Raw genomic sequence first — 25,961 nt, forward strand, 5'->3', positions numbered from 1 at the left:
GGCTTCTTCCGCGCTCCTGGTGGAGGCGACACCGCTCGGTCTCCCGACACCGCCGCGTCTCCTCCACCTCCGCCAGCAAAGCGCCCCCCCTCCTCACCTGAGCAGACATTGCGCCACACCGGGCCGTTGAGACCGCAACGGAGCGCCGCGACGCTTACTGGGGACAAGCTACACAATACGGTAGCGGCCGCATCGAAGCCCGACGTGGCGTGCGGATAGTCAGACACGGATAGAGCGGATCACCTTGTCCATGGAGCCGTCCCTCAGGCTGAGGACCAAGGCATTCAGTCGCTGGATCTCTCCATCTTTGATTTTGATCACTCTCATCAGCTCCATTTCATGCTGCCGCAGTAATGTCTCCCTGGTAATGGCTAACTCTTTCTGCTTCTCCTCATGGAGTTTGCTTTTGAGTTCCGTCATGGCGGCGGTGGCACGGTGGTGCTCCGCCCGCAGGTCCTGACTTCTCTCTCTCTCCAGACAGCTGGCCTGACATGACTTAGACTTAGACTTAGACAAACTTTATTGTCATCTTGTCTGCACATGGTGCATACAAAACGAAATTCCGTTGCATACGTCTTACAACAAAGTAGTGATATTGCAGTTGAATAGAAGTAACATATCCTATGAAAATATATATATATACATATACTATATATATATATATATATATTAAAAATAAGTATAAAGTGCAGCAGTGATAATTATGCAATAGTGCAAGTAGGCAAAACAGTATTCAAGAGTGTGCAGAGGAATGCTAAACCATGTATTAAACTTCTATTTAAAGGGTTTATACAAGTTCAGTAAAGTTGGTAGTGCGAGATAGTGCAAGATAGAGGTCCGTAGTGTCATAAAGTACAGTTCTGTGAATGTGTGATGCAGAGTTCAGTTTAGAGCTCAACAGTTCTAGTGTTCAACAGTCTGATGACAGCAGGGAAAAAGCTGTTGCAGAACCTGGTGGACCTGCAGCGGATGCTGCAAACCTCTTCCCAGAGGGCAGCAGGGAGAACAGTCCATGGTGGGGGTGTGATGGGTCATTGATGATGTTACGGGCACGGGACATGCAGCGCTGAGATGAAATGTCCTGAATGGAGGGAAGAGGAGCCCCTATGATCCTCTCTGCTGTCCTCACCACTCTCCTCACGTTCTTCCAATCGGAGGCGGTGCAGCCTCCACACCACACAGAGAGACAGCTTGTCAGAATGCTCTCTATGGTGCTCCTGTAGAACGTCCTCATGATGGGTGGGGGCAGGTGGGCTCTCCTCATCCTCCGCTGTAAGTACAAGCGCTTCTGTGCCCTCTTGACCAGTGCCGTAGTGTTCATAGTCCAGGTGAGGTCTTCTGTGATGTGGACCCCCAGGAATTTGGTGGTGCTGACCACCTCCACAGCTGAGCTGTTGATGATCAGTGGAGCGTGGTGAGGCTGTTTTTTCCTGAAGTCGACGATGATCTCCTTCATCTTCTCCTCATTCAGGATCAGGCTGTTTTCTCTGCACCAGCCCACCAGCTGCTCCACCTCCTCTCTGTAGTCCAGGTCGTTGTTGTCTCTGATGAGCCCCACCACCGTTGTGTCGTCTGCTGACTTCACGATGTGATTGGTGGTGAACCTGAGGACGCAGTCGTGTGTCATCAGGGTGAACAGCAGGGGGCTCAGGACGCAGCCCTGAAGGGAGCCTGTGCTGAGGGTGATGACATCAGAGGTGTTCTGTCGGACCCGGACTGACTGAGGTCTGTTGCTGAGGAAGTCTAGCAGCCAGTTGCGAAGGGGGGTGTTGAAGCCCAGGTGTTCCAATTTTCCTACCAGATGCTGTGGGATGATGGTGTTAAACGCTGAGCTGAAGTCCAGGAACAGCCTCCGCACATGGGTGTTCTTCTCCTCCAGGTGAGCCAGGCTCAGGTGAAGAACGGAGGAGATGGCGTCCTTAGTGGAGCGGTTTTGCCGGTCGGCAAACTGGAACGGGTCAAATAATAGGGGGAGTCTGGAAACGATGTGACCTTTAAGCAGCCTTTCGAAGCACTTCATCATAACCGGAGTCAGTGCAACAGGCCGGTAATCATTAAATGAGGTGATTTGAGGTTTCTTCGGCACCGGAATGATGGAGGCAGTCTTAAAGCACGCCGGCACTGTGGCTTGGCCCAGCGAGGTGTTAAAAATGTCTGTGATGACCCCAGCCAGATGACTTGCACATTCCCTGAACACACGCCCAGGAATGTTGTCGGGGCCAGGGGCCTTACAGGGGTTGACTCTCCTCAGGGTCTTCAACACATCGGCGGAGTCAAGGCAGAGTACCTCCTCTTCCTGATGGGGGACAGTTTTAACTGCTGGAGTGCCGTTTAGTGCCTCGAACCTCCCAAAGAAGTTATTTAGAAAATTTGAAAGTCAACATCAACTACACCCACCGGGGGGGGGGAGAGTGAGTTGTAGTCTGTAATCGCCCGTATGCCTTGCCACATACTCCTGATGTTTTTGACGTCGTGGAAACGATCCTGAAATTTTCGACTGCGGTCTCGCTTCGCTATCCTGATGGCACGGTTCAAGTTGGCTCTCGCTGTCCTCAGTGTCTCCTTGTCGCCAGACTTGAAGGCAGAGTTCCGCGCTCGTAGCGTTTGACGTACCTCCTCAGTCATCCAGGGTCGTTGGTTGCCCCGGGTGATGATATTCTTAGTGGTGCTGACGTCCTCGGTGCATTTGTTGATGTAGGCTGACACAGTCATGGCACACGCATGTCTAATCTACATCGGGAAAACTGGGAGGGAGGGAGGGAGGGAGGGAGGCAGGCAGGGAGGCAGGCAGGGAGGCAGGCAGTGTCTGTCTGTTGAGGTTTTCACCTTGTTCTTCTCCTGCTGAAGTTCTAACTGGACGTCCATCAGTTTGGTTCTCAGCTCGTCATTGGCGGCCTGAAGGGCGTCCGTTCGCTCCGCCTTGGCCCGCCCTGCCGGAGCTCGTTTGGACATCTCTTACTCGAGTCTCGCCCGGTCGTCAGTCAGAGATCACAACATTTGTACCTGGAGAGCACAAACGCAGCGCTGTTTTCCACTGGCTTCGAACTCAACTTCAATCGGTACCGTAACTTACAACATCATAAACATAGAACTAGCTTGACTTATTCATTGAATAAATGCATTTGGTTCTTCAAAACTGCATCACGCAACATAGCGTGACCGAGACGGCCGTTATCCACCTGCGTGAAGTTATTTGGTGAAATGAATGAGATGTTTAAGACACCATCGTTCTGTCTCTATGTAGATGAAGGGAAATAATCGATTGCTGAAGGTCCAAAGGTGTTGTGATAAACAAATAAACATATTAGTGATTAGTGACATATTTGTGATAAACATATTAGGCAGGATAATCACATATGTTAACGTGACTGCCCACACTGTATTTATTTATGGTTATTTGTTAAATCGAGTACTGTTAGACATGAAATAGGAAGTGTTTAACATAAATGGAAGACGAAAGGGGTACTCACCATTGTAGCTCCTGCTGGTCAATGATACGAGCCTCTTCTTGCAGTAGAAAACATACAGCCAACAAACACCGTGGAACATAAAGGAATGAAATTAAACATTAACATTTAGCCTCAACCAACATTCACAGATACAACGCAACGCAAACTACACAAACGTAAATCTTTTTAAACACAATGAGTTGTACTTACCGTGTACGCTCTAGACGGTCCACTTGCAAGCAGAAAATAAAGATATTTCTGTTGATAATCGTCGTGTTTGTATCCGGTGTCTCGCTCAAGGCCATTGCGCCCACAGATTTGAATTTTGGCGAGAGTTCAGCCTATTGACGTCATTTCCGCGGTGTAATACCCGCATATCTGAAACGGCAAAGTTAAGAGTAGAGTTAAATAAAGTTTTTAGTCAACGCAATAATTTACAACCGTTGACCAGTCGAAATAATCGTCGAAATTTGGCGTCTGTGGCTGGAAGCAGACGCCGAGTTCGACATTCCTCCCAAACGCCACACTCCCTCGCTTTTCAGGGCTAAAAAAAAACAGTTGTAATTACCTTGTACGCTCTAGACGGTCAAGTTGCAAGCTGAAAACAAAAATATTTGCCTTGTTAGTCATCGTGTTACTAACCGCTGTGTCTTGTTTGCCAGAATTGCCGCTTTCCTACTTCCTGTTGCAAGCCACGCCCACGGATTATAATTTTGCCGTGAGTTACGCCTATTGACGTCATGTCCGCGTCACATGACTGCGACGTAATATTATCTAAAACTGTTTGTGCGGTATTGTGTTGTTCTGTGCGGTATTGTGTTATTCTGTGTGGCGTCGTGTTGTTCTGTGCGGCGTCGTGTTGTTCAGTGCGACGTCGTGTTGTTCAGTGCGGCATGGTGTTGTTCAGTAAGGCATGGTGTTGTTCAGTGCGGCATGGTGTTGTTCAGTGCGGCATAATGTTGTTCAGTGCGGCATAATGTTGTTCAGTGCGGCATGGTGTTGTTCAGTGCGGCATGGTGTTGTTCAGTGCGGCATGGTGTTGTTCAGTGCGGCATAATGTTGTTCAGTGCGCCATAATGTCGTTCAGTGCGGCATGGTGTTGTTCAGTGCGGGATGGTGTTGTTCAGTGCAGGATGGTGTTGTTCAGTGCGGCATGGTGTTCAATGCGGCATGGTGTTGTTCAGTGCGGGATGGTGTTGTTCAGTGCGGCATGGTGTTGTTCAGTGCGGCATAATGTTGTTCAGTGCGGCATGGTGTTGTTCAGTGCGGCATGGTGTTGTTCAGTGCGGCATGGTGTTGTTCAGTGCGGCATGGTGTTGTTCAGTGCGGAATGGTGTTGTTCAGTGCAGCATGGTGTTTTTCAGTCCGGGATGGTGTTGTTCAATGCGGGATCGTGTTGTTCAGTGCGGGGTGGTGTTGTTCAGTGCGGGATGGTGTTGTTCAGTGCGGCATGGTGTTGTTCAATGCGGCATGGTGTTGTTCAGTGCGGGATGGTGTTGTTCATTGCGGCATGGTAATGTTCAGTGCGGCATGGTGTTGTTCAGTGCGGCATGGTGTTGTTCAGTGCGGCATGGTGTTGTTCAGTGCGGCATAATGTTGTTCAGTGCGGCATGGTGTTGTTCAGTGCAGGATGGTGTTGTTCAGTGCTGCATGGTGTTGTTCAATGCAGGATCGTGTTGTTCAGTGCAGCATAATGTTGTTCAGTGCAGCATGGTGTTGTTCAGTGCGGCATGGTGTTGTTCAATGCGGCATGGTGTTGTTCACTGCGGGATGGTGTTGTTCAATGCGGGATCGTGTTGTTCAGTGCGGCATAATGTTGTTCAGTGCGGCATGGTGTTGTTCAGTGCGGCATGGTGTTGTTCAGTGCGACATAATGTTGTTTAGTGCGGCATAATGTTGTTCAGTGCGGCATAATGTTGTTCAGTGCGGCATGGTGTTGTTCAGTGCGGCATGGTGTTGTTCAGTGCGGCATGGTGTTGTTCAGTGCAGGATGGTGTTGTTCAGTGCGGCATGGTGTTGTTCAATGCGGCATGGTGTTGTTCAGTGCGGGATGGTGTTGTTCAGTGCGGGATGGTGTTGTTCAGTGCGGCATGGTGTTGTTCAGTGCGGAATGGTGTTGTTCAGTGCGGCATGGTGTTGTTCAGTGCGGCATGGTGTTGTTCAGTGCAGGATGGTGTTGTTCAATGCGGGATCGTGTTGTTCAGTGCGGCATGGTGTTGTTCAGTGCGGCATGGTGTTGTTCAGTGCGGCATAATGTTGTTCAGTGCGGCATGGTGTTGTTCAGTGCGGCATGGTGTTGTTCAGTGCGGCATGGTGTTGTTCAGTGCGGCATGGTGTTGTTCAGTGCGGCATAATGTTGTCCAGTGCGCCATAATGTTGTTCAGTGCGGCATGGTGTTGTTCAGTGCAGGATGGTGTTGTTCAGTGCGGCATGGTGTTGTTCAATGCGGCATGGTGTTGTTCAGTGCGGGATGGTGTTGTTCAGTGCAGGATGGTGTTGTTCAGTGCGGCATGGTGTTGTTCAATGCGTCAGTGCGGCATAATGTTGTTCAGTGCGGCATGGTGTTGTTCAGTGCGGCATGGTGTTGTTCAGTGCGGCATGGTGTTGTTCAGTGCAGGATGGTGTTATTCAGTGCGGCATGGTGTTGTTCAATGCGGCATGGTGTTGTTCAGTGCGGGATGGTGTTGTTCAGTGCAGGATGGTGTTGTTCAGTGCGGCATGGTGTTGAGTGCGGAATGGTGCTGTTCAGTGCGGAATGGTGTTGTTCAGTGCGGCATGGTGTTGTTCAGTGCAGGATGGTGTTGTTCAGTGCGGGATCGTGTTGTTCAGTGCGGCATGGTGTTGTTCAGTGCGGCATGGTGTTGTTCAGTGCGGCATGGTGTTGTTCAGTGCGGCATAATGTTGTTCAGTGCGGCATGGTGTTGTTCAGTGCGGCATGGTGTTGTTCAGTGCGGCATGGTGTTGTTCAGTGCGGCATGGTGTTGTTCAGTGCGGCATAATGTTGTCCAGTGCGCTATAATGTTGTTCAGTGCGGCATGGTGTTGTTCAGTGCGGGGTGGTGTTGTTCAGTGCAGGATGGTGTTGTTCAGTGCAGGATGGTGTTGTTCAGTGCGGCATGGTGTTGTTCAATGCGGCATGGTGTTGTTCAGTGCGGGATGGTGTTGTTCAGTGCAGGATGGTGTTTTTCAGTGCGGCATGGTGTTGTTCAATGCGTCAGTGCGGCATAATGTTGTTCAGTGCGGCATGGTGTTGTTCAGTGCGGCATGGTGTTGTTCAGTGCGGCATGGTGTTGTTCAGTGCAGGATGGTGTTATTCAGTGCGGCATGGTGTTGTTCAATGCGGCATGGTGTTGTTCAGTGCGGGATGGTGTTGTTCAGTGCAGGATGGTGTTGTTCAGTGTGGCATGGTGTTGTTGAGTGCGGAATGGTGCTGTTCAGTGCGGCATGGTGTTGTTCAGTGCGGCATGGTGTTGTTCAGTGCAGGATGGTGTTGTTCAATGCGGGATCGTGTTGTTCAGTGCGGCATGGTTTTGTTCAGTGCGGCATGGTGTTGTTCAGTGCGGCATAATGTTGTTCAGTGCGGCATGGTGTTGTTCAGTGCGGCATGGTGTTGTTCAGTGCGGCATGGTGTTGTTCAGTGCGGCATGGTGTTGTTCAGTGCAGCATAATGTTGTTCAGTGCAGCATAATGTTGTTCAGTGCGGCATGGTGTTGTTCAGTGCGGCATGGTGTTGTTCAATGCGGCATGGTGTTGTTCAGTGCGGGATGGTGTTGTTCAGTGCGGCATGGTGTTGTTCAGTGCGGCATAATGTTGTTCAGTGCAGCATGGTGTTGTTCAGTGCGGCATGGTGTTGTTCAGTGCGACATAATGTTGTTCAGTGCGGCATAATGTTGTTCAGTGCGGCATGGTGTTGTTCAGTGCGGCATGGTGTTGTTCAGTGCGGCATGGTGTTGTTCAGTGCGGGATGGTGTTGTTCAGTGCGGCATGGTGTTGTTCAGTGCGGCATAATGTTGTTCAGTGCAGCATGGTGTTGTTCAGTGCGGCATGGTGTTGTTCAGTGCGACATAATGTTGTTCAGTGCGGCATAATGTTGTTCAGTGCGGCATGGTGTTGTTCAGTGCGGCATGGTGTTGTTCAGTGCGGCATGGTGTTGTTCAGTGCGGCATGGTGTTGTTCAGTGCAGGATGGTGTTGTTCAGTGCAGGATGGTGTTGTTCAGTGCGGCATGGTGTTGTTCAGTGCGGGATGGTGTTGTTCAGTGCAGGATGGTGTTGTTCAGTGGGCATGGTGTTGTTCAGTGCGGAATGGTGTTGTTCAGTGCGGCATGGTGTTGTTCAGTGCGGCATGGTGTTGTTCAGTGCAGGATGGTGTTGTTCAATGCGGGATGGTGTTGTTCAGTGCGGGATGGTGTTGTTCAGTGCAGGATGGTGTTGTTCAGTGCGGCATGGTGTTGTTCAATGCGGCATGGTGTTCAGTGCAGGATGGTGTTGTTCAGTGCGGCATGGTGTTGTTCAATGCGGCATGGTGTTGTTCAATGCGGCATGGTGTTGTTCAGTGCGGCATGGTGTTGTTCAGTGCAGCGTAATGTTGTTCAGTGCGGCATGGTGTTGTTCAGTGCGGAATGGTGTTGTTCAGTGCGGCATGGTGTTGTTCAGTGCGGGATGGTGTTGTTCAGTGCGGCATGGTGTTGTTCAGTGCGGCATGGTGTTGTTCAGTGCGGGATGGTGTTGTTCATTGCGGCATGGTGTTGTTCAGTGCGGCATGGTGTTGTTCAGTGCGGCATGGTGTTGTTCAGTGCGGCATAATGTTGTTCAGTGCGGCATAATGTTGTTCAGTGCGGCATGGTGTTGTTCAGTGCGGGATGGTGTTGTTCATTTCAGGATGGTGTTGTTCAGTGCGGCATGGTGTTGTTCAATGCGGGATCGTGTTGTTCAGTGCGGCATGGTGTTGTTCAGTGCGGCATGGTGTTGTTCAGTGCGGCATGGTGTTGTTCAGTGCGGCATGGTGTTGTTCAGTGCGGCATGGTGTTGTTCAGTGCGGCATGGTGTTGTTCAGTGCGGCATAATGTTGTTCAGTGCGGCATAATGTTGTTCAGTGCGGCCTAATGTTGTTCAGTGCGGCATGGTGTTGTTCAGTGCGGCATGGTGTTGTTCAGTGCGGGATGGTGTTGTTCAGTGCAGGATGGTGTTGTTCAGTGCGGCATGGTGTTGTTCAATGCGGCATGGTGTTGTTCAGTTCGGGATGGTGTTGTTCAGTGCGGCATAATGTTTTTCAGTGCGGCATGGTGTTGTTCAGTGCGGCATGGTGTTGTTCAGTGCAGCATAATGTTGTTCAGTGCGGCATGGTGTTGTTCAGTGCGGAATGGTGTTGTTCAGTGCGGCATGGTGTTGTTCAGTGCGGCATGGTGTTGTTCAGTGCGGCATGGTGTTGTTCAGTGCGGCATGGTGTTGTTCAGTGCGGGATGGTGTTCAATGCGGGATCGTGTTGTTCAGTGCGGCATGGTGTTGTTCAGTGCGGCATGGTGTTGTTCAGTGCGGCATAATGTTGTTTAGTGCGGCATGGTGTTGTTCAGTGCGGGATGGTGTTGTTCAGTGCGTTATAATGTTGTTCAGTGCGGCATGGTGTTGTTCAGTGCGGCATGGTGTTGTTCAGTGCGGCATGGTGTTGTTCAGTGCGGCATAATGTTGTTCAGTGCGGCATAATGTTGTTCAGTGCGGCATGGTGTTTTTCAGTGCGGGATGGTGTTGTTCAGTGCGGGATGGTGTTGTTCAGTGCGGCATGGTGTTCAATGCGGAATGGTGTTGTTCAGTGCAGGATGGTGTTGTTCAGTGCAGGATGGTGTTGTTCAGTGCGGCATAATGTTGTTCAGTGCGGCATGGTGTTGTTCAGTGCGGCATGGTGTTGTTCAGTGCGGCATGGTGTTGTTCAGTGCGGCATGGTGTTGTTCAGTGCGGCATAATGTTGTTCAGTGCGGCATGGTGTTGTTCAGTGCGGCATGGTGTTGTTCAGTGCGGCATAATGTTCAGTGCGGCATAATGTTGTTCAGTGCGGCATGGTGTTGTTCAGTGCGGGATGGTGTTGTTCAGTGCAGGATGGTGTTGTTCAGTGCGGCATGGTGTTCAGTGCGGGATGGTGTCTTTCAGTGCGGCATGGTGTCGTTCAGTGCGGCATGGTGTCTTTCAGTGCGGCATGGTGTCGTTCAGTGAGGCATGGTGTTGTTCAGTGCGGCATGGTGTTATTTAGTGCGGCATGGTGTTGTTCAGTGCGGGATGGTGTTGTTCAGTGTGGCATGGTGTTCAGTGCGGCATGGTGTTGTTCAGTGCGATATCGTGTTGTTCAGTGCGGTATCGTGTTTCTCAGTGCGGTATCGTGTTGTTCAGTGCAGTATCGTTGTGTTGTTCGTATTGTGTTGTGTTGTTCGTAATGTGTTGTGTTGTTCGTATTGTGTTGTGTTGTTCATATTGTGTTGTTCATATTGTGTTGAGTTGTTCGTATTGTGTTGTGTTGTTCGTATTGTGTTGCCTTTAACACTTAGCCTCTAACACTTAGCCTCTAACACTTAGCCTCTAGCATCTAGAAGGTAAATAAATAGGAAGGAAGGACTCACCGGTGACGTCTTCGCCCACGTCCAAGCGTTGTACTTTGTATTTTCATCCTTCTGACAGTGGAAAACATAGCCAACAAACACCGTGGAACCTAAACGAATGAAAGAAAACTATCATTTGGCCACAACCAACATTCACAGATACAACACAATGTGACGTGCGGGGTTGAGGTTAAAGGTTGAGTGAAGGGCCCTCGTTTTAAACTACTTTTTTGAAAAGGATTGGGAACAAGTAAGACGTATTTAATTTATTTAATGGGAAGTAGTAAGAGCTATTGAATTTAATCTATGTATTATATTCTATTGTATTGTATTCTGTTGTATTCTTTTGGATTGTATTCACACTAACCCCACTAAAACTTCAGCCCACAAAAACTCGCCTCTGGCGCCTAGCCTCTGGCACTTAGCCTCTAACACTTAGCCTTTAACACTTAGCCTTTAACACTTAGCCTTTAACACTTAGCCTAGAAGGTGAATAAATAGGGTTAAAGGTTGAGTGAAGGGACCTCGTTTTAAACTACTTTTTTGAAAAGGAGTGGGAACAAGTAAGACGTATTTAATTTATTTAATGGGAAGTAGTAAGACTTATTAAATTTATTTAATCTACTTTTCTTCCCAGGCAAAATTTGATGTGCTGCAATTCCAAATTTCCAAAGTGAATGAAGGAATGAAGTCCTTTAAATTATGATTTTGTATAAATACTAGGCATTAACACAAAATCGACGGCACAAAATGGGCAGACTTTACTTGTTTGAAAAGGACTGGTTACAAGACAGACTTTTTTAATTTATTTAATGGGAAGAAGACTTATTTAGTTTAATTGATCTATTTTTGTTCCCTGGCAAAATTCGATTTGCTGCAATTCCAAATTTCCAAAGTGAATGAAGGAAAGAAGTCGTTTAAATTATGATTTTGTTTAAATACTAGGCATAGACACAAAATCTACGGCACAAAATGGGCAGACTTTACTTGTTTGAAGAGGACTGGTTACAAGACAGACTTTTCTGATTTATTTAGTGGGAAGAAGACTTATTTAGTTTATTTAATCTATTTTTGTTCCCTGGCAAAATTGGATTTGCTGAAATTGTATTTTGCCAAATCTTGCCTTGAGACCTGATAGGAAGTATTAAACGCTTAGTTAAATCAATACAAGTTGGTAATAAGAGCGAGTAATGTTGGTTGAACCGATGAATGAAGGTTGAAAGCAATTTAAATTATGACTTTGTATAAATACTAGATATTAACAGAACATCTACTGCGCGAAATGGGCAGAGTTTACTTGTTTGAGAAGGAGTGGCTTATTCAAAACTAAGATTTATTTAATCTGTTTGTTCCCAGGCAAAATTGGATGTGATGCAATTCCAAATTTCACCACATGATGGTGCCCAATTTTGACTTCATAGGACATATTAAACACTTAGCTTGTTATTATGTTCAAGGTAATCAGATTTGTTTATTATTCTAATGGCCTCTTCAAAACTATTCTGGATTACTACTTTGGATCTATTCTACATTACTTGGCAACAACATACTCTGTAACAGATTAGGCAGTATAATCATATATGTTAACTTGAGAGTGCCCACACTCAATCTACTTATCGTGATGTGTTAAATCAATTACTGTTAGACATTATTTGTCTGATAATCTACCAAATCTTTGAATTGAAGAATTTGTGATTTAATTAATAGCTTGTTCAGGGTAATCAGACTTGTATATAATTCTAATGGCCTTCTTTTGAAAACTATTCTGAATTACAACTTTGGATCTTATATTACTTTGCAACAATCTACTCGGTGACAGATTAGGCAGTATAATCACATATGTTAACTTCAGTGCCCACACTGTATTTATTTATGGTTATTTGTTAAATCAAGTACTGTTAGACATGAAATAGGAAGTGTTTAACATAAATGTTATGGCTACTCACCATTGTAGCTCGCTCCTGGTCAATGATACGAGCCTCTTCTTGCAGTGGAAAACTTGCAGCCAACAAACACCGTGGAACCTAAAGGAATGAAATGAAACATTAACATTTCGCCTCGACCAATTTTCACACGTACAACGCAACGCGGCTACACTTCTGCTATTACAAACGTAAATCTCCTTAAACACAATGAGTGTTACTTACCGTGTACGCTCTAGACGGTCCAGTTGCAAGCAGAAAATAAAGATATTTCTGTTGATAATCGTCGCTGCTCAGTGGCTCACGGCCATCGCGCCAACAGATTTGAATTTTGGCGGAGGTTCCGGCAATTACGTCATATCCGCGGCACATGACTGCGACGTAATACCCGCTTATCTGAAACGGCAGTTAAAAGTAGAGTTACATCAAGTTTTCTTGGAACCTAAACGAATGAAAGAAAACTATCATTTGGCCACAACCAACATTCACAGATACAACACAACGTGCGGGGTTGAGGTTAAAGATTGAGTGAAGGGCCCTCGTTTTAAACTACTGTTTTGAAAAGGAGTGGAAACAAGTAAGACGTATTTAATTTATTTAATGGGAAGTAGTGAGACTTATTAAATTTATTTAATCTACTTTTCTTCCCAGGCAAAATTTGATGTGCTGCAATTCCAAATTTCCAAAGTGAATGAAGGAATGAAGTCCTTTAAATTATGATTTTGTATAAATACTAGGCATAAACCCAAAATCGACGGCACAAAATGGGCAGACTTTACTTGTTTGAAAAGGACTGGTTACAAGACAGACTTTTTTAATTTATTTAATGGGAAGAAGACTTATTTAGTTTAATTGATCTATTTTTGTTCCCTGGCAAAATTCGATTTGCTGCAATTCCAAATTTCCAAAGTGAATGAAGGAAAGAAGTCGTTTAAATTATGATTTTGTTTAAATACTAGGCATAGACACAAAATCTACGGCACAAAATGGGCAGACTTTACTTGTTTGAAGAGGACTGGTTACAAGACAGACTTTTCTGATTTATTTAATGGGAAGAGGACTTATTTAGTTTATTTAATCTATTTTTGTTCCCTGGCAAAATTGGATTTGCTGAAATTGTATTTTGCCAAATCTCGATTTGAGACCTGATAGGAAGTATTAAACGCTTAGTTAAATCAATACAAGTTGGTAATAAGAGCGAGTAATGTTGGTTGAACCGATGAATGAAGGTTGAAAGCAATTTAAATTATGACTTTGTATAAATACTAGATATTAACAGAACATCTACTGCGCAAAATGGGCAGAGTTTACTTGTTTGAGAAGGAGTGGCTTATTCAAAACTAAGATTTATGTAATCTGTTTGTTCCCAGGCAAAATTGGATGTGATGCAATTCCAAATTTCACCACATGATGGTGCCCAATTTTGACTTCATAGGACATATTAAACACTTAGCTTGTTATTATGTTCAAGGTAATCAGATTTGTTTATCATTCTAATGGCCTCTTCAAAACTATTCTGGATTACTACTTTGGATCTATTCTACATTACTTGGCAACAACATACTCTGTAACAGATTAGGCAGTATAATCACATATGTTAACTTGAGAGTGCCCACACTCAATCTACTTATCGTGATGTGTTAAATCAATTACTGTTAGACATTATTTGTCTGATAATCTACCAAATCTTTGAATTGAAGAATTTGTGATTTAATTAATAGCTTGTTCAGGGTAATCAGACTTGTATATAATTCTAATGGCCTTCTTTTGAAAACTATTCTGAATTACAACTTTGGATCTTATATTACTTTGCAACAATCTACTCGGTGACAGATTAGGCAGTATAATCACATATGTTAACTTCAGTGCCCACACTGTATTTATTTATGGTTATTTGTTAAATCAAGTACTGTTAGACATGAAATAGGAAGTGTTTAACATAAATGTTATGGCTACTCACCATTGTAGCTCGCTCCTGGTCAATGATATGAGCCTCTTCTTGCAGTGGAAAACTTGCAGCCAACAAACACCGTGGAACCTAAAGGAATGAAATTAAACATTAACATTTCGCCTGGACCAACATTCACACGTACAACGCAACGCGGCTACACTTCTCCTATTACAAACGTAAATCTCCTTAAACACAACGAGTGTTACTTACCGTGTACGCTCTAGGCAAAATTGGATGTGATGCAATTCCAAATCTAGCTGAAACGGCAGTTAAAAGTAGAGTTACATCAAGTTTTCTTTTTTAATCAACACAATCATTTACAACCGTTGACCAGAAAGAATCGTCGAAATTCGACGTCCCCCACAAACGCCACGCTCACTCGCTTTTCAGGGCAACAAAAGTACTTCTTTTTAAAAACGATGAGTTGTACTTACCGTGTACGCTCTGGACGGTCCAGTTGCAAGCAGAAAATAAAAATATTTCTCTTGTTAGTCGTATGTTACCATCCGCTGTGTCTTTGTCATCATCGCCGCCATTTTCCTACTTCCTGCTGCGAGCCACGCCCACGGATTTAAATTTGGGCGGAAGCTCTTTCCATTGGCGTCGTTTTCGCGTATAGCAAATCCGATTGGTTGGGAAGGGGGCACGGTTATGCAGCCGAGGGGTCCTGTGATCGGTGGGATGTAAAGTAGGCGTCGACGTCACGTCCGCGTCACGTGACCACGACGTGGCAGACGTCATATAGCAACCGCTGTTTTGTTTAGTAGACTTACATGCATTGACATAATGGCGCACACACCAAATAGATTTAAATAAATTAAATAATTCTTCTGCCCACTCTCTTTTAAACAAGTTAACTCTCCCCGCGGATTTGAATTCCGGCGAAAGTTACGCCCATCGACGTCACGTATGTCACGTGACCACGACGTGGCAGATGTCATATAGCAACCGCTGTTTTGTTTAGTAGATTTACAGTTGTTATGCATTGGCATAATGGTGTGCACTCAAAATAGATTTAAATTAATTAAATATTTCTTCTGCCCACTCCCTTTTAAACAAGTTAACTCTGCCCACGTCCATTGACGTCTTGTCTGCGTCACGTGACCACGACGTAGCGACGTCATATAGTAACCGCTGTTTTGATCAGTAGACTTACAGTTATTATGCGTTGACATAATGGCGCACTGGTTAGCATGGCCACCTCTTAAGCATGATGTTGCGGGTTCGACGCCTGATCAATGTTAGCATGGAGTGAGCTGAAGTGCATGGCGCTGAAGATTTGAATCTTTGAAATGCGCTGAGGTCTAACATATCAGGCAGAATGGTTTGCCATCACGTTCAACAAAAAATAGAAACTTTCCTACTCTGATTAAAACGTCCTGTGTTCATCTACGTTTTTTCGTTTTGCTGTGCATCTTTTCCCTGCCATTTCGAGAGCCCAATTGACACTCATAGTTTAAAGAAATGTGTTTGCCCATCCTACTTTGTGGAATTTCACCACATGCGCTTTTGACCAAAATACCAAATTGAACTCAAGTGAAGCCAACACGCACAACCCCCCCCCACACACACACACACGCACACACACAAATGTTGATATGAACATAAAAGAGCCGCATGCGGTTCGGGAGTTGCGGCTTGGCCAAACCTGTACTATACAACTTTATTTGTATAAAATTTTCACAACAGCTGTCACACAAACAAAGCGGGAAAACCCGAAGACGTGCGTGTTCCGCCCACGCTGGATTTATTTGCACCTTTGAAAAGACACCGTATTGCCGCAGATGTGGCAAAGAGTACTTTTGGGCATCTGAGACGGAAGGATGTCCAAAGCATCACGTCACCTGCTCTGGTAGGCATGGTGGTGGGACGTTGAGGTCAACCGCTTTGGGGTTGGCTGAATCTTTGATCGCAGGATGCCACACACTTGAAGACAGAAGCAGAAAAGCAGAGCTAAATGCAAAATGTACTCACCGGTGACTCCAATTTTTTTCCCCCCTGAAGAAAAAGCTGGACGGGTGGCCCCGGCTGGCCAGTGGGACTCTTGTTATTCTGACCCTTTTTAGTGCGCGTTTGGGGCAACAACCGTTTTTTGTGGCGCTCTCTTCTGGTTCAAAAGTGCCCTGCATGTGAATTTGCTTTTCCTGCCTTCTGATTGGATGAGCGCCGGTGTGACGCGGTGCCTCTGTCACCGTGGCGGGGGGTATACGTTGGCATCGGAGCGTCTGCCAACGTCTGAGACCGGCTGGCAGTGTATCGGAGGTGTCGAGTGCGGTGCCGCTGGAGCTCACTCACCAGCTGGTGTTAGGGCCACAGAATGAAGGCCAAGGAGAAGAATAGAAAGAGAAACAGAAACTTCTCCTCCAATTGTTTGATTTGTCTCTTCTGAGCTTCGATGAATTCTTTCAGCTCTTTGTTCCTCTAGGACGGACAAATGGAAAGTGGCATTCAAAAGCCAGTAAGCGTGCAAGTAAGTGCCGGGCTGGCTTTGGGCCCTTACCTGTTGCGCGCTGTGCAGCAGATCCATTCTCTCTTGGAGGATGCAAGCGTCGCGCTCCCTCAACTCGCACATCAGGGCTCGCTTCCATTGGTCCACGGCGCTCCTAAGCTCTTCTCTCTGATCCGCCGTCAGCACGTCATTCACGCCAGCGTGGCTGGCTTTTTCGCCGTCCGTGGCGGGGCAGTCCCGCTGCGGTAGCGCCTCGTACAACATGGCCTCCAGCTCCAGGATCCTCTGGGCCGCAATCCTCGTCCATCAGTGGTCCGGCGGGAGATTTGAGGGAGGCTTACCTTATGAGCCTGGTCCATGGAACACTTCCTGAAGTCCAACTCTTCATCCAGGTAGCCCTTCTGCTTGCAGAACATAGAAGAGCCCAAAGGCACAGCGTCAACAAGCTTCTTTCAGCGCAAAGCCTTCCAAAAGTCACATTTGAGCCGCCGAGTCTCGTGGAGTGCGAACATAAGGAGTTCGACATACACTTACGGCGTTATAGCCCAGGATGTCCAGCTTCTTCATCAGATCACTGATGACGATGTCCGGGGGAAAGGCGCAAGGAGCAATGTAAGGTGTTCTGGGACCTCGGGTTAAGGTTAGGGTTGCGAGGGACGCCTTACGTACGCTCACGCCCTCGGCCTCGCAGTAGATCTGCAAAGGGCTGAGGCCGTCTGGGAAACGGACTTGCAGAAACTTCAAGACGGGGGAGCGCCACTCCCTCTCCTGAAAGGCAGAGGCATGCGTCCGTCCGTCCGTCACATCTCTGGCCTCAACACGCTTGTGCGAGTCTTCCCACCTCCAGCTCCAGGATGCGGAACTCAAGCAGTTCGTTTTGGTCTCGGATATCCTGGATGTGCTCTTTCAGACGCGCTTCTTCCGCCTCCATCCGCCTGACTTGAAAAGACAGTCAGACCTCATCTGCGGGGCTTCCCGTCGGGTGTGACGCCAAGCGACTCCGCCCAGCGCCTTTCTTTCCGTCACCTTTTCGGCCAACTGCTGATTGCTCTGACGCAGCAGCTGCTTCTCCTCCACCCACTTGACATTCTAGAAGAGACAAACGCGTGGACAGCTTTGGAATGTTGTGTCATTTTCATCCACAAATTCTTTGGTTGACTGGAAAATGACATTTGCTTTTCTCCGCATTTTCCCAGCCACGTTCGGGGGGGGGGTTGGTCCAGTAATGCCAGACGAATGAGTGACTGAAGAATGTAGCTATTTTGTCTAAGAAAAAGGTGTGCTCATTGATGAGCTTACCTGTCCTTGTTGCTTCAGCGCTGACTCCAGATCTGCTACTCTGCTTTGATAGTGACCCATTTCTACCATCAGCTTTTCTCTGGTCTGAAAGGAGGAGGAGGGAGGCTCCTCCTCCTCCTTTCAGACCAGAGAACACCCGAGGCTGGGTGAGAACGGGGAGGCTGCGACCCGGCCGGGGGTTGCGGGAAGGGGCGCCACCTTGATCTCCTTCTCGGCGTCGTAGTCCCCTTCGCTGGTCTGGGCTAGCAGAGCGTAGGCTCGTTGCAGCGCTTGATATTCTTGCGTCAGCTGGCGGTAGCGAAGCTCCGCCTCTTCATGCACACACCAATGCAACACAGCACTAGTACCAGAATCAGTCAGACCGGCGACAAAGCACCCGCGACGCAAAGACGAGTCCGATTCCAGGCTTAAGAGGAATGTTTGGTGCCAATACGCTGGCAGAAATGGCGGGCTACCTCTTCGGGTTCCGTGTCGGGGGTTCTGTCGGTGCGAAAAGACAAGGACGATCCGTCCGAGTCCACCAACACGTCTTCGTCGTAGCCGTAAAATGTTTCGATGACCTGCGGGCGCGGAAGCAAACATCTCTCTGAACAAACTGAAGCGACACCTCACGATGAATCGACGAGAGGAATGATAGCGAGAAAAAGGCCATTTCATCTTGCGCAACACCAAGCAGCCGCAAACAAACAGACTCACCTTGCAGGACCTCACGCTTTGTTCCTCCTCAGAGATTCTCGACGTCGGTATCGTAGCAGCAAATCTCTCTCCTGTCGACACAAATAATCCGCCTTTGAGATTCTTTGGATGCAAAGGGAACGAACGGCTCCGGCGCAGAAACAAACGCGACTCACAATGACATTTCTGACATGAGCTCCTGTCTCCAGAGCCTGAAAAACACGTCACCGGCGATGATTGGAGGGACGCTCGTCTTTTCCAAAAGTGACAACTACAGGGTGTGTCAGGGTTTTCCAGATTATCTTTATCGTATCATTATGTTGCTTTGACTTTGACTGCAACCTGTAATAAATAATATTATTTATCCCTTATTTATCCCTATCGCTTATCCCTTCCTACACAAAGTCGTAAAACACCCCTTGCTATGTTTTGACTAGAGGTCAAGGGCTTCCTCTATTCAATCCACTCTTACACCCACCCTGTTTCTCTTACCGTATTTGCCGGTGTATTGGTCGACCTTTTTCGATCCAAAATCGACCGAAAAAAATCGACCTCGACTTATACACCGAGTCATAAAATTTAACTTCGTATTCATCGCTTCAAATGTGATGGTAACCAAGGCCGTTTCTCATGCATCTCATTGTGCGTTGCACTTAGAAAATTGGAACCGGGCGGCGTGCGCGAGTGCGCGGCCCGCTGGAAGTCGAATGAGGCGCCGCGACCACCTCCGCGGTGCTTATAAACAGCCGATCCGCTCGGCGGGGGCTATTTTCGGCCACTTGGCTCGTGCGCACGGCCTCCCGGATGTGCCGGGCGGGTGCGCGAGCTCGCCGGCCGCTGGAAGTCCAATGAGGCGCCGCGACCTCCTCCGCGGTGCTTATAAACAGCCGATCCGCTCGGCGGGGGCTATTTTCGGCCACTTGGCTCGTGCGCACGGACTCCCGGATGTGCCGGGCGGGTGCGCGAGCTCGCCGGCCGCTGGAAGTCCAATGAGGCGCCGCGACCACCTCCGCGGTGCTTATAAACAGCCGATCCGCTCGGCGGGGGCTATTTTCGGCCACTTGGCTCGTGCGCACGGCCTCCCGGATGTGCCGGGCGGGTGCGCGAGCTCGCCGGCCGCTGGAAGTCCAATGAGGCGCCGCGACCACCTCCGCGGTGCTTATAAACAGCCGATCCGCTCGGCGGGGGCTATTTTCGGCCACTTGGCTCGTGCGCACGGCCTCCCGGATGTGCCGGGCGGGTGCGCGAGCTCGCCGGCCGCTGGAAGTCCAATGAGGCGCCGCGACCTCCTCCGCGGTGCTTATAAACAGCCGATCCGCTCAGCGGGGGCTATTTTCGGCCACTTGGCTCGTGCGCACGGCCTCCCGGATGTGCCGGGCGGGTGCGCGAGCTCGCCGGCCGCTGGAAGTCCAATGAGGCGCTGCGATCTCCTCCGCGGTGCTTATAAAGTTCCGATCCGCTCGGCTTGGAGCTATTTCCGGCCTCCCGTTGGTGCCGGGCGGCGTGCGCGAGCTCGCCGGCCGCGATCTCCTCCGCGGTGCTTATAAACAGCCGCATGCGCACGGCCTCCCGGAATTTGAACTTATTTCGTCAATAAATTTCGCATATTGAATTTTGAAGTTTAATATAATGCAACAATTGAGCTCGACTTATACAAAGGATATATCATAAAATCGTAAATTTCCGTTGAATTTTAGGGGGTCGACTTATACACCGAGTCGACCTGTACACCGGCAAATACGGTAATTAAAATGCTCGTGCAGGAGCCGAGAGTCAGACTTCATTCGTACAACGGATGGACTCTCCACCTGCAGGTGTCCAAAAGAACTTACTTGTCTCCCGTGTGGTTCTTGCAAAATAAGTTGGAGCGAGCGCAACTCTAACAGGGTGCATTTTGCCACTAGCTGCCTACGGACAATGACGTCGCGCTCGCGGCTCATGGTTGACGGGCTGAGCAGCCGGGCAAGTCCGTCGTTTTCAGCGCACAGCGAGTGGCAAAGGCGCTGACAAAACGGGAGCTTTGAGCTGCTGAAAACGGCAAAACAAGTCTAAAGCGTGTTCAAACGCGTGCGCACAATGCTCCTGCTTGAAAGGTCGGAATTTAAGGGGCCAATTTTTTGGATGGCGGCCGCCGGCCAAGCTTTGGACGGAAAAGGTTTCCTGGCGACAGCGAGCGAGCGCGGCGCTGCCGTACGTGCACCGAGTCGCCTGCCTGAAGACCTTGGACAAGTCGTCGATGATGTGCCGCTGCTCCACAACTTGAAGGAACTCCATTTCACCGTCCTGCTGGCCGCAACCGCGGTCCAGGTCATTGAGCGAACTAGGCCTTCTCTGTGGAACACAAATGCAGTGGACTCTGTTGGCACGCCGCCGTTGTCCGCGTCGACTTACCAAGCTTGCCATCTCCTCGTTCTCCTGGGTGACAAAGCGCACTTTGTTTTCAAGGCGACACAGCACCAGCGAGAGTTCTTCATTCTTCCTGCTCAGGCGTTTGTTTTTGTACAGGAGTGGCAGAAACTGGCTTTCTGTTTCTCTCAGTCGCTTTAGCTGCAAGCATGAAGTGCGGGATGTGAAAGACGCACAACACGCGGGCCAGAACGTATCCATTCCTTTTGCATCGGTTTGAACGGAATCGTGGCTTTGGCTCCCAATAAAAGACATCTACCAGGCAACCGACTCGCCGCGCCGCTCAACTAATAAGCAAGCGCAATGGGTGCATCGCTGGATGGCGCGCATCAAACGTAGCGCAAACCTTCAAGCGTGCCGTCAATAAATTACCAGTTCATTGCGCTCTTCAGAAAGCAGGGCGTTTCGATCCTCCAGTTTCCTGATGACTGCGCTGAGCTCAGCGATTTTCAGATGAAACCGTCGCGTGTCCCGATCCTCCTGAGACTGAAAACGCCCCGCAACACACACACACAAGCACTCGTTCAAAGTTCAAAACTGTTTTTGTGCTACCTTCCTCCAGCAACGAACTAAGTCATGCGTACTGCAAGTGTGTGATGAGGTGGCTTACGCAATGAAGAGGATTGCTAGTAGCGGCGTTGACCCCACTTCCAGGGTAGTTTAGGCCCGCCCTTTGGGAATCCCTCAGGGCAGCGATCTGCTGCTCGGCAGCCTGAGTCTGCGGCTGAAGGCGGTGGACGTGGCCGGCCCCAGGGCTTCATCCAAAACACTAACCGCTCTGTCTTTCAGCTTGATCTCATCCGTCTGGATGTACAAACGGGGAGCGCTCAGGCAGGCGGGCAAACTCATTTGCCAGAATTGTGACAAAAACAAAGAGAGCAACCGGCCAATTTTTTTCTTGAATCGACTAGAACACCTTTGCTGTGACAAAAGCGAAGCGAGCAACCGGACATTTTCTTCTTGTGAAATAGAATAGAATAGAATGCCTTAGGTGTCATTGCACTGCAGGTATACAACGAAATTGGGAACATAGCCACGCACCGCGCATCTGATCAGTCCTACCAGTCGGCGGATCTCCCTCTCGCAGTCTCTCTTGGTTCGGCTCAGCTCCTCCCGATGCTGGTGATGAGCCGATCGGAGCTCGGCCGCTCGGGACTGCCAGGCCTGCTGGGCCGCTGCCAGGGCTTCTTCCGCGCTCCTGGTGGAGGCGACACCGCTCGGTCTCCCGACACCGCCGCGTCTCCTCCACCTCCGCCAGCAAAGCGCCCCCCCTCCTCACCTGAGCAGACATTGCGCCACACCGGGCCGTTGAGACCGCAACGGAGCGCCGCGACGCTTACTGGGGACAAGCTACACAATACGGTAGCGGCCGCATCGAAGCCCGACGTGGCGTGCGGATAGTCAGACACGGATAGAGCGGATCACCTTGTCCATGGAGCCGTCCCTCAGGCTGAGGACCAAGGCATTCAGTCGCTGGATCTCTCCATCTTTGATTTTGATCACTCTCATCAGCTCCATTTCATGCTGCCGCAGTAATGTCTCCCTGGTAATGGCTAACTCTTTCTGCTTCTCCTCATGGAGTTTGCTTTTGAGTTCCGTCATGGCGGCGGTGGCACGGTGGTGCTCCGCCCGCAGGTCCTGACTTCTCTCTCTCTCCAGACAGCTGACCTGACATGACTTAGACTTAGACTTAGACAAACTTTATTGTCATCTTGTCTGCACATGGTGCATACAAAACGAAATTCCGTTGCATACGTCTTACAACAAAGTAGTGATATTGCAGTTGAATAGAAGTAACATATCCTATGAAAATATATATATATACATATACTATATATATATATATATATATATATATATATTAAAAATAAGTATAAAGTGCAGCAGTGATAATTATGCAATAGTGCAAGTAGGCAAAACAGTATTCAAGAGTGTGCAGAGGAATGCTAAACCATGTATTAAACTTCTATTTAAAGGGTTTATACAAGTTCAGTAAAGTTGGTAGTGCGAGATAGTGCAAGATAGAGGTCCGTAGTGTCATAAAGTACAGTTCTGTGAATGTGTGATGCAGAGTTCAGTTTAGAGCTCAACAGTTCTAGTGTTCAACAGTCTGATGACAGCAGGGAAAAAGCTGTTGCAGAACCTGGTGGACCTGCAGCGGATGCTGCAAACCTCTTCCCAGAGGGCAGCAGGGAGAACAGTCCATGGTGGGGGTGTGATGGGTCATTGATGATGTTACGGGCACGGGACATGCAGCGCTGAGATGAAATGTCCTGAATGGAGGGAAGAGGAGCCCCTATGATCCTCTCTGCTGTCCTCACCACTCTCCTCACGTTCTTCCAATCGGAGGCGGTGCAGCCTCCACACCACACAGAGAGACAGCTTGTCAGAATGCTCTCTATGGTGCTCCTGTAGAACGTCCTCATGATGGGTGGGGGCAGGTGGGCTCTCCTCATCCTCCGCAGGAAGTACAAGCGCTTCTGTGCCCTCTTGACCAGTGCCGTAGTGTTCATAGTCCAGGTGAGGTCTTCTGTGATGTGGACCCCCAGGAATTTGGTGCTGCTGACCACCTCCACAGCTGAGCTGTTGATGATCAGTGGAGCGTGGTGAGGCTGTTTTCTCCTGAAGTCGACGATGATCTCCTTCATCTTCTCCTCATTCAGGATCAGGCTGTTTTCTCTGCACCAGCCCACCAGCTGCTCCACCTCCTCTCTGTAGTCCAGGTCGTTGTTGTCTCTGATGAGCCCCACCACCGTTGTGTCGTCTGCTGACTTCACGATGTGATTGGTGGTGAACCTGAGGATGCAGTCGTGTGTCATCAGGGTGAACAGCAGGGGGCTCAGGACGCAGCCCTGAGGGGAGCCTGTGCTGAGGGTGATGACATCAGAGGTGTTCTGTCCGACCCGGACTGACTGAGGTCTGTTGGTGAGGAAGTCTAGCAGCCAGTTGCGAAGGGGGGTGTTGAAGCCCAGGTGTTCCAATTTTCCTACCAGATGCTGTGGGATGATGGTGTTAAACGCTGAGCTGAAGTCCAGGAACAGCATCAGCACATGGGTGTTCTTCTCCTCCAGGTGAGCCAGGCTCAGGTGAAGAACGGAGGAGATGGCGTCCTGAGTGGAGCGGTTTTGCCGGTCGGCAAACTGGAACGGGTCAAATAATAGGGGGAGTCTGGAAACGATGTGACCTTTAAGCAGCCTTTCGAAGCACTTCATCATAACCGGAGTCAGTGCAACAGGCCGGTAATCATTAAATGAGGTGATTTGAGGTTTCTTCGGCACCGGAATGATGGAGGCAGTCTTAAAGCACGCCGGCACTGTGGCTTGGCCCAGCGAGGTGTTAAAAATGTCTGTGATGACCCCAGCCAGATGACTTGCACATTCCCTGAACACACGCCCAGGAATGTTGTCGGGGCCAGGGGCCTTACAGGGGTTGACTCTCCTCAGGGTCTTCAACACATCGGCGGAGTCAAGGCAGAGTACCTCCTCTTCCTGATGGGGGACAGTTTTAACTGCTGGAGTGCCGTTTAGTGCCTCGAACCTCCCAAAGAAGTTATTTAGACCATTTAGAAAGTCAGCATCAACTACACCCACCGGGGGGGGGGGAGGGTGAGTTGTAGTCTGTAATCGCCCGTATGCCTTGCCACATACTCCTGATGTTTTTGACGTCGTGGAAACGATCCTGAAATTTTCGACTGCGGTCTCGCTTCGCTATCCTGATGGCACGGTTCAAGTTGGCTCTCGCTGTCCTCAGTGTCTCCTTGTCGCCAGACTTGAAGGCAGAGTTCCGCGCTCGTAGCGTTTGACGTACCTCCTCAGTCATCCAGGGTCGTTGGTTGCCCCGGGTGATGATATTCTTAGTGGTGCTGACGTCCTCGGTGCATTTGTTGATGTAGGCTGACACAGTCATGGCACACGCATGTCTAATCTACATCGGGAAAACTGGGAGGGAGGGAGGGAGGGAGGGAGGCAGGCAGGGAGGCAGGCAGGGAGGCAGGCAGTGTCTGTCTGTTGAGGTTTTCACCTTGTTCTTCTCCTGCTGAAGTTCTAACTGGACGTCCATCAGTTTGGTTCTCAGCTCGTCATTGGCGGCCTGAAGGGCGTCCGTTCGCTCCGCCTTGGCCCGCCCTGCCGGAGCTCGTTTGGACATCTCTTACTCGAGTCTCGCCCGGTCGTCAGTCAGAGATCACAACATTTGTACCTGGAGAGCACAAACGCAGCGCTGTTTTCCACTGGCTTCGAACTCAACTTCAATCGGTACCGTAACTTACAACATCATAAACATAGAACTAGCTTGACTTATTCATTGAATAAATGCATTTGGTTCCTCAAAACTGCATCACGCAACATAGCGTGACCGAGACGGCCGTTATCCACCTGCGTGAAGTTATTTGGTGAAATGAATGAGATGTTTAAGACGCCATCGTTCTGTCTCTATGTAGATGAAGGGAAATAATCGATTGCTGAAGGTCCAAAGGTGTTGTGATAAACAAATAAACATATTAGTGATTAGTGACATATTTGTGATAAACATATTAGGCAGGATAATCACATATGTTAACTTGACCCACACTGTATTTATTTATGGTTATTTGTTAAATCGAGTACTGTTAGACATGAAATAGGAAGTGTTTAACATAAATGGAAGACGAAAGGGGTACTCACCATTGTAGCTCCTGCTGGTCAATGATACGAGCCTCTTCTTGCAGTGGAAAACATACAGCCAACAAACACCGTGGAACCTAAAGGAATGAAATTAAACATTAACATTTAGCCTCAACCAACATTCACAGATACAACGCAACGCAAACTACACAAACGTAAATCTTTTTAAACACAATGAGTTGTACTTACCGTGTACGCTCTAGACGGTCCACTGGCAAGCAGAAAATAAAGATATTTCTGTTGATAATCGTCGTGTTTGTATCCGGTGTCTCGCTCAAGGCCATTGCGCCCACAGATTTGAATTTTGGCGAGAGTTCAGCCTATTGACGTCATTTCCGCGGTGTAATACCCGCATATCTGAAACGGCAAAGTTAAGAGTAGAGTTAAATAAAGTTTTTAGTCAACGCAATAATTTACAACCGTTGACCAGTCGAAATAATCGTCGAAATTTGGCGTCTGTGGCTGGAAGCAGACGCCGAGTTCGACATTCCTCCCAAACGCCACACTCCCTCGCTTTTCAGGGCTAAAAAAAACCAGTTGTAATTACCTTGTACGCTCTAGACGG

At 48.6% G+C, this 25,961-nt stretch overlaps 2 protein-coding genes across 3 annotated transcripts in view; one reads left to right on the forward strand and one right to left on the reverse strand.

Moving 5' to 3' along the window:
• Positions 1-25,961, forward strand: part of LOC148400019 (uncharacterized) — a 298,099-nt gene that overhangs the window by 232,180 nt on the left and 39,958 nt on the right. The window lies entirely within an intron of this gene.
• LOC148400035 (janus kinase and microtubule-interacting protein 3-like) lies at positions 14,176-18,612 on the reverse strand. Its single transcript, XM_088371021.1, has 9 exons — positions 18,351-18,612; positions 18,110-18,249; positions 17,655-17,965; positions 17,382-17,444; positions 17,197-17,294; positions 16,890-17,123; positions 16,697-16,756; positions 16,407-16,640; positions 14,176-16,327 (listed from the first exon to the last, which is right to left on the reverse strand). Exons 5-9 carry the CDS (start codon positions 17,284-17,286, stop codon positions 16,211-16,213), a joined length of 735 nt encoding a protein of 244 aa, XP_088227147.1. The 5' UTR covers positions 17,287-17,294; positions 17,382-17,444; positions 17,655-17,965; positions 18,110-18,249; positions 18,351-18,612; the 3' UTR covers positions 14,176-16,210.

Source organism: Syngnathus floridae, chromosome 3 (genome assembly GCF_059516105.1).
Source record: "Syngnathus floridae isolate MCC-2025c chromosome 3, RoL_Sflo_1.0, whole genome shotgun sequence".
NCBI lineage: Eukaryota > Metazoa > Chordata > Actinopteri > Syngnathiformes > Syngnathidae > Syngnathus > Syngnathus floridae.

What these genes read in the sequence shown, in the direction of transcription:
- LOC148400035 (XM_088371021.1), bottom strand. Translation starts at nt 17,286, where the DNA reads ATGGAGGCGGAAGAAGCGCGTCTGAAAGAGCACATCCAGGATATCCGA. An exon ending in TCCGCATCCTGGAGCTGGAG is followed by an intron (nt 17,124 to 17,196) that starts GTGGGAAGACTC and finishes TCTGCCTTTCAG; the next exon opens with GAGAGGGAGTGGCGCTCCCC. An exon ending in TGCTGCACAGCGCGCAACAG is followed by an intron (nt 16,328 to 16,406) that starts GTAAGGGCCCAA and finishes TGTCCGTCCTAG; the next exon opens with AGGAACAAAGAGCTGAAAGA.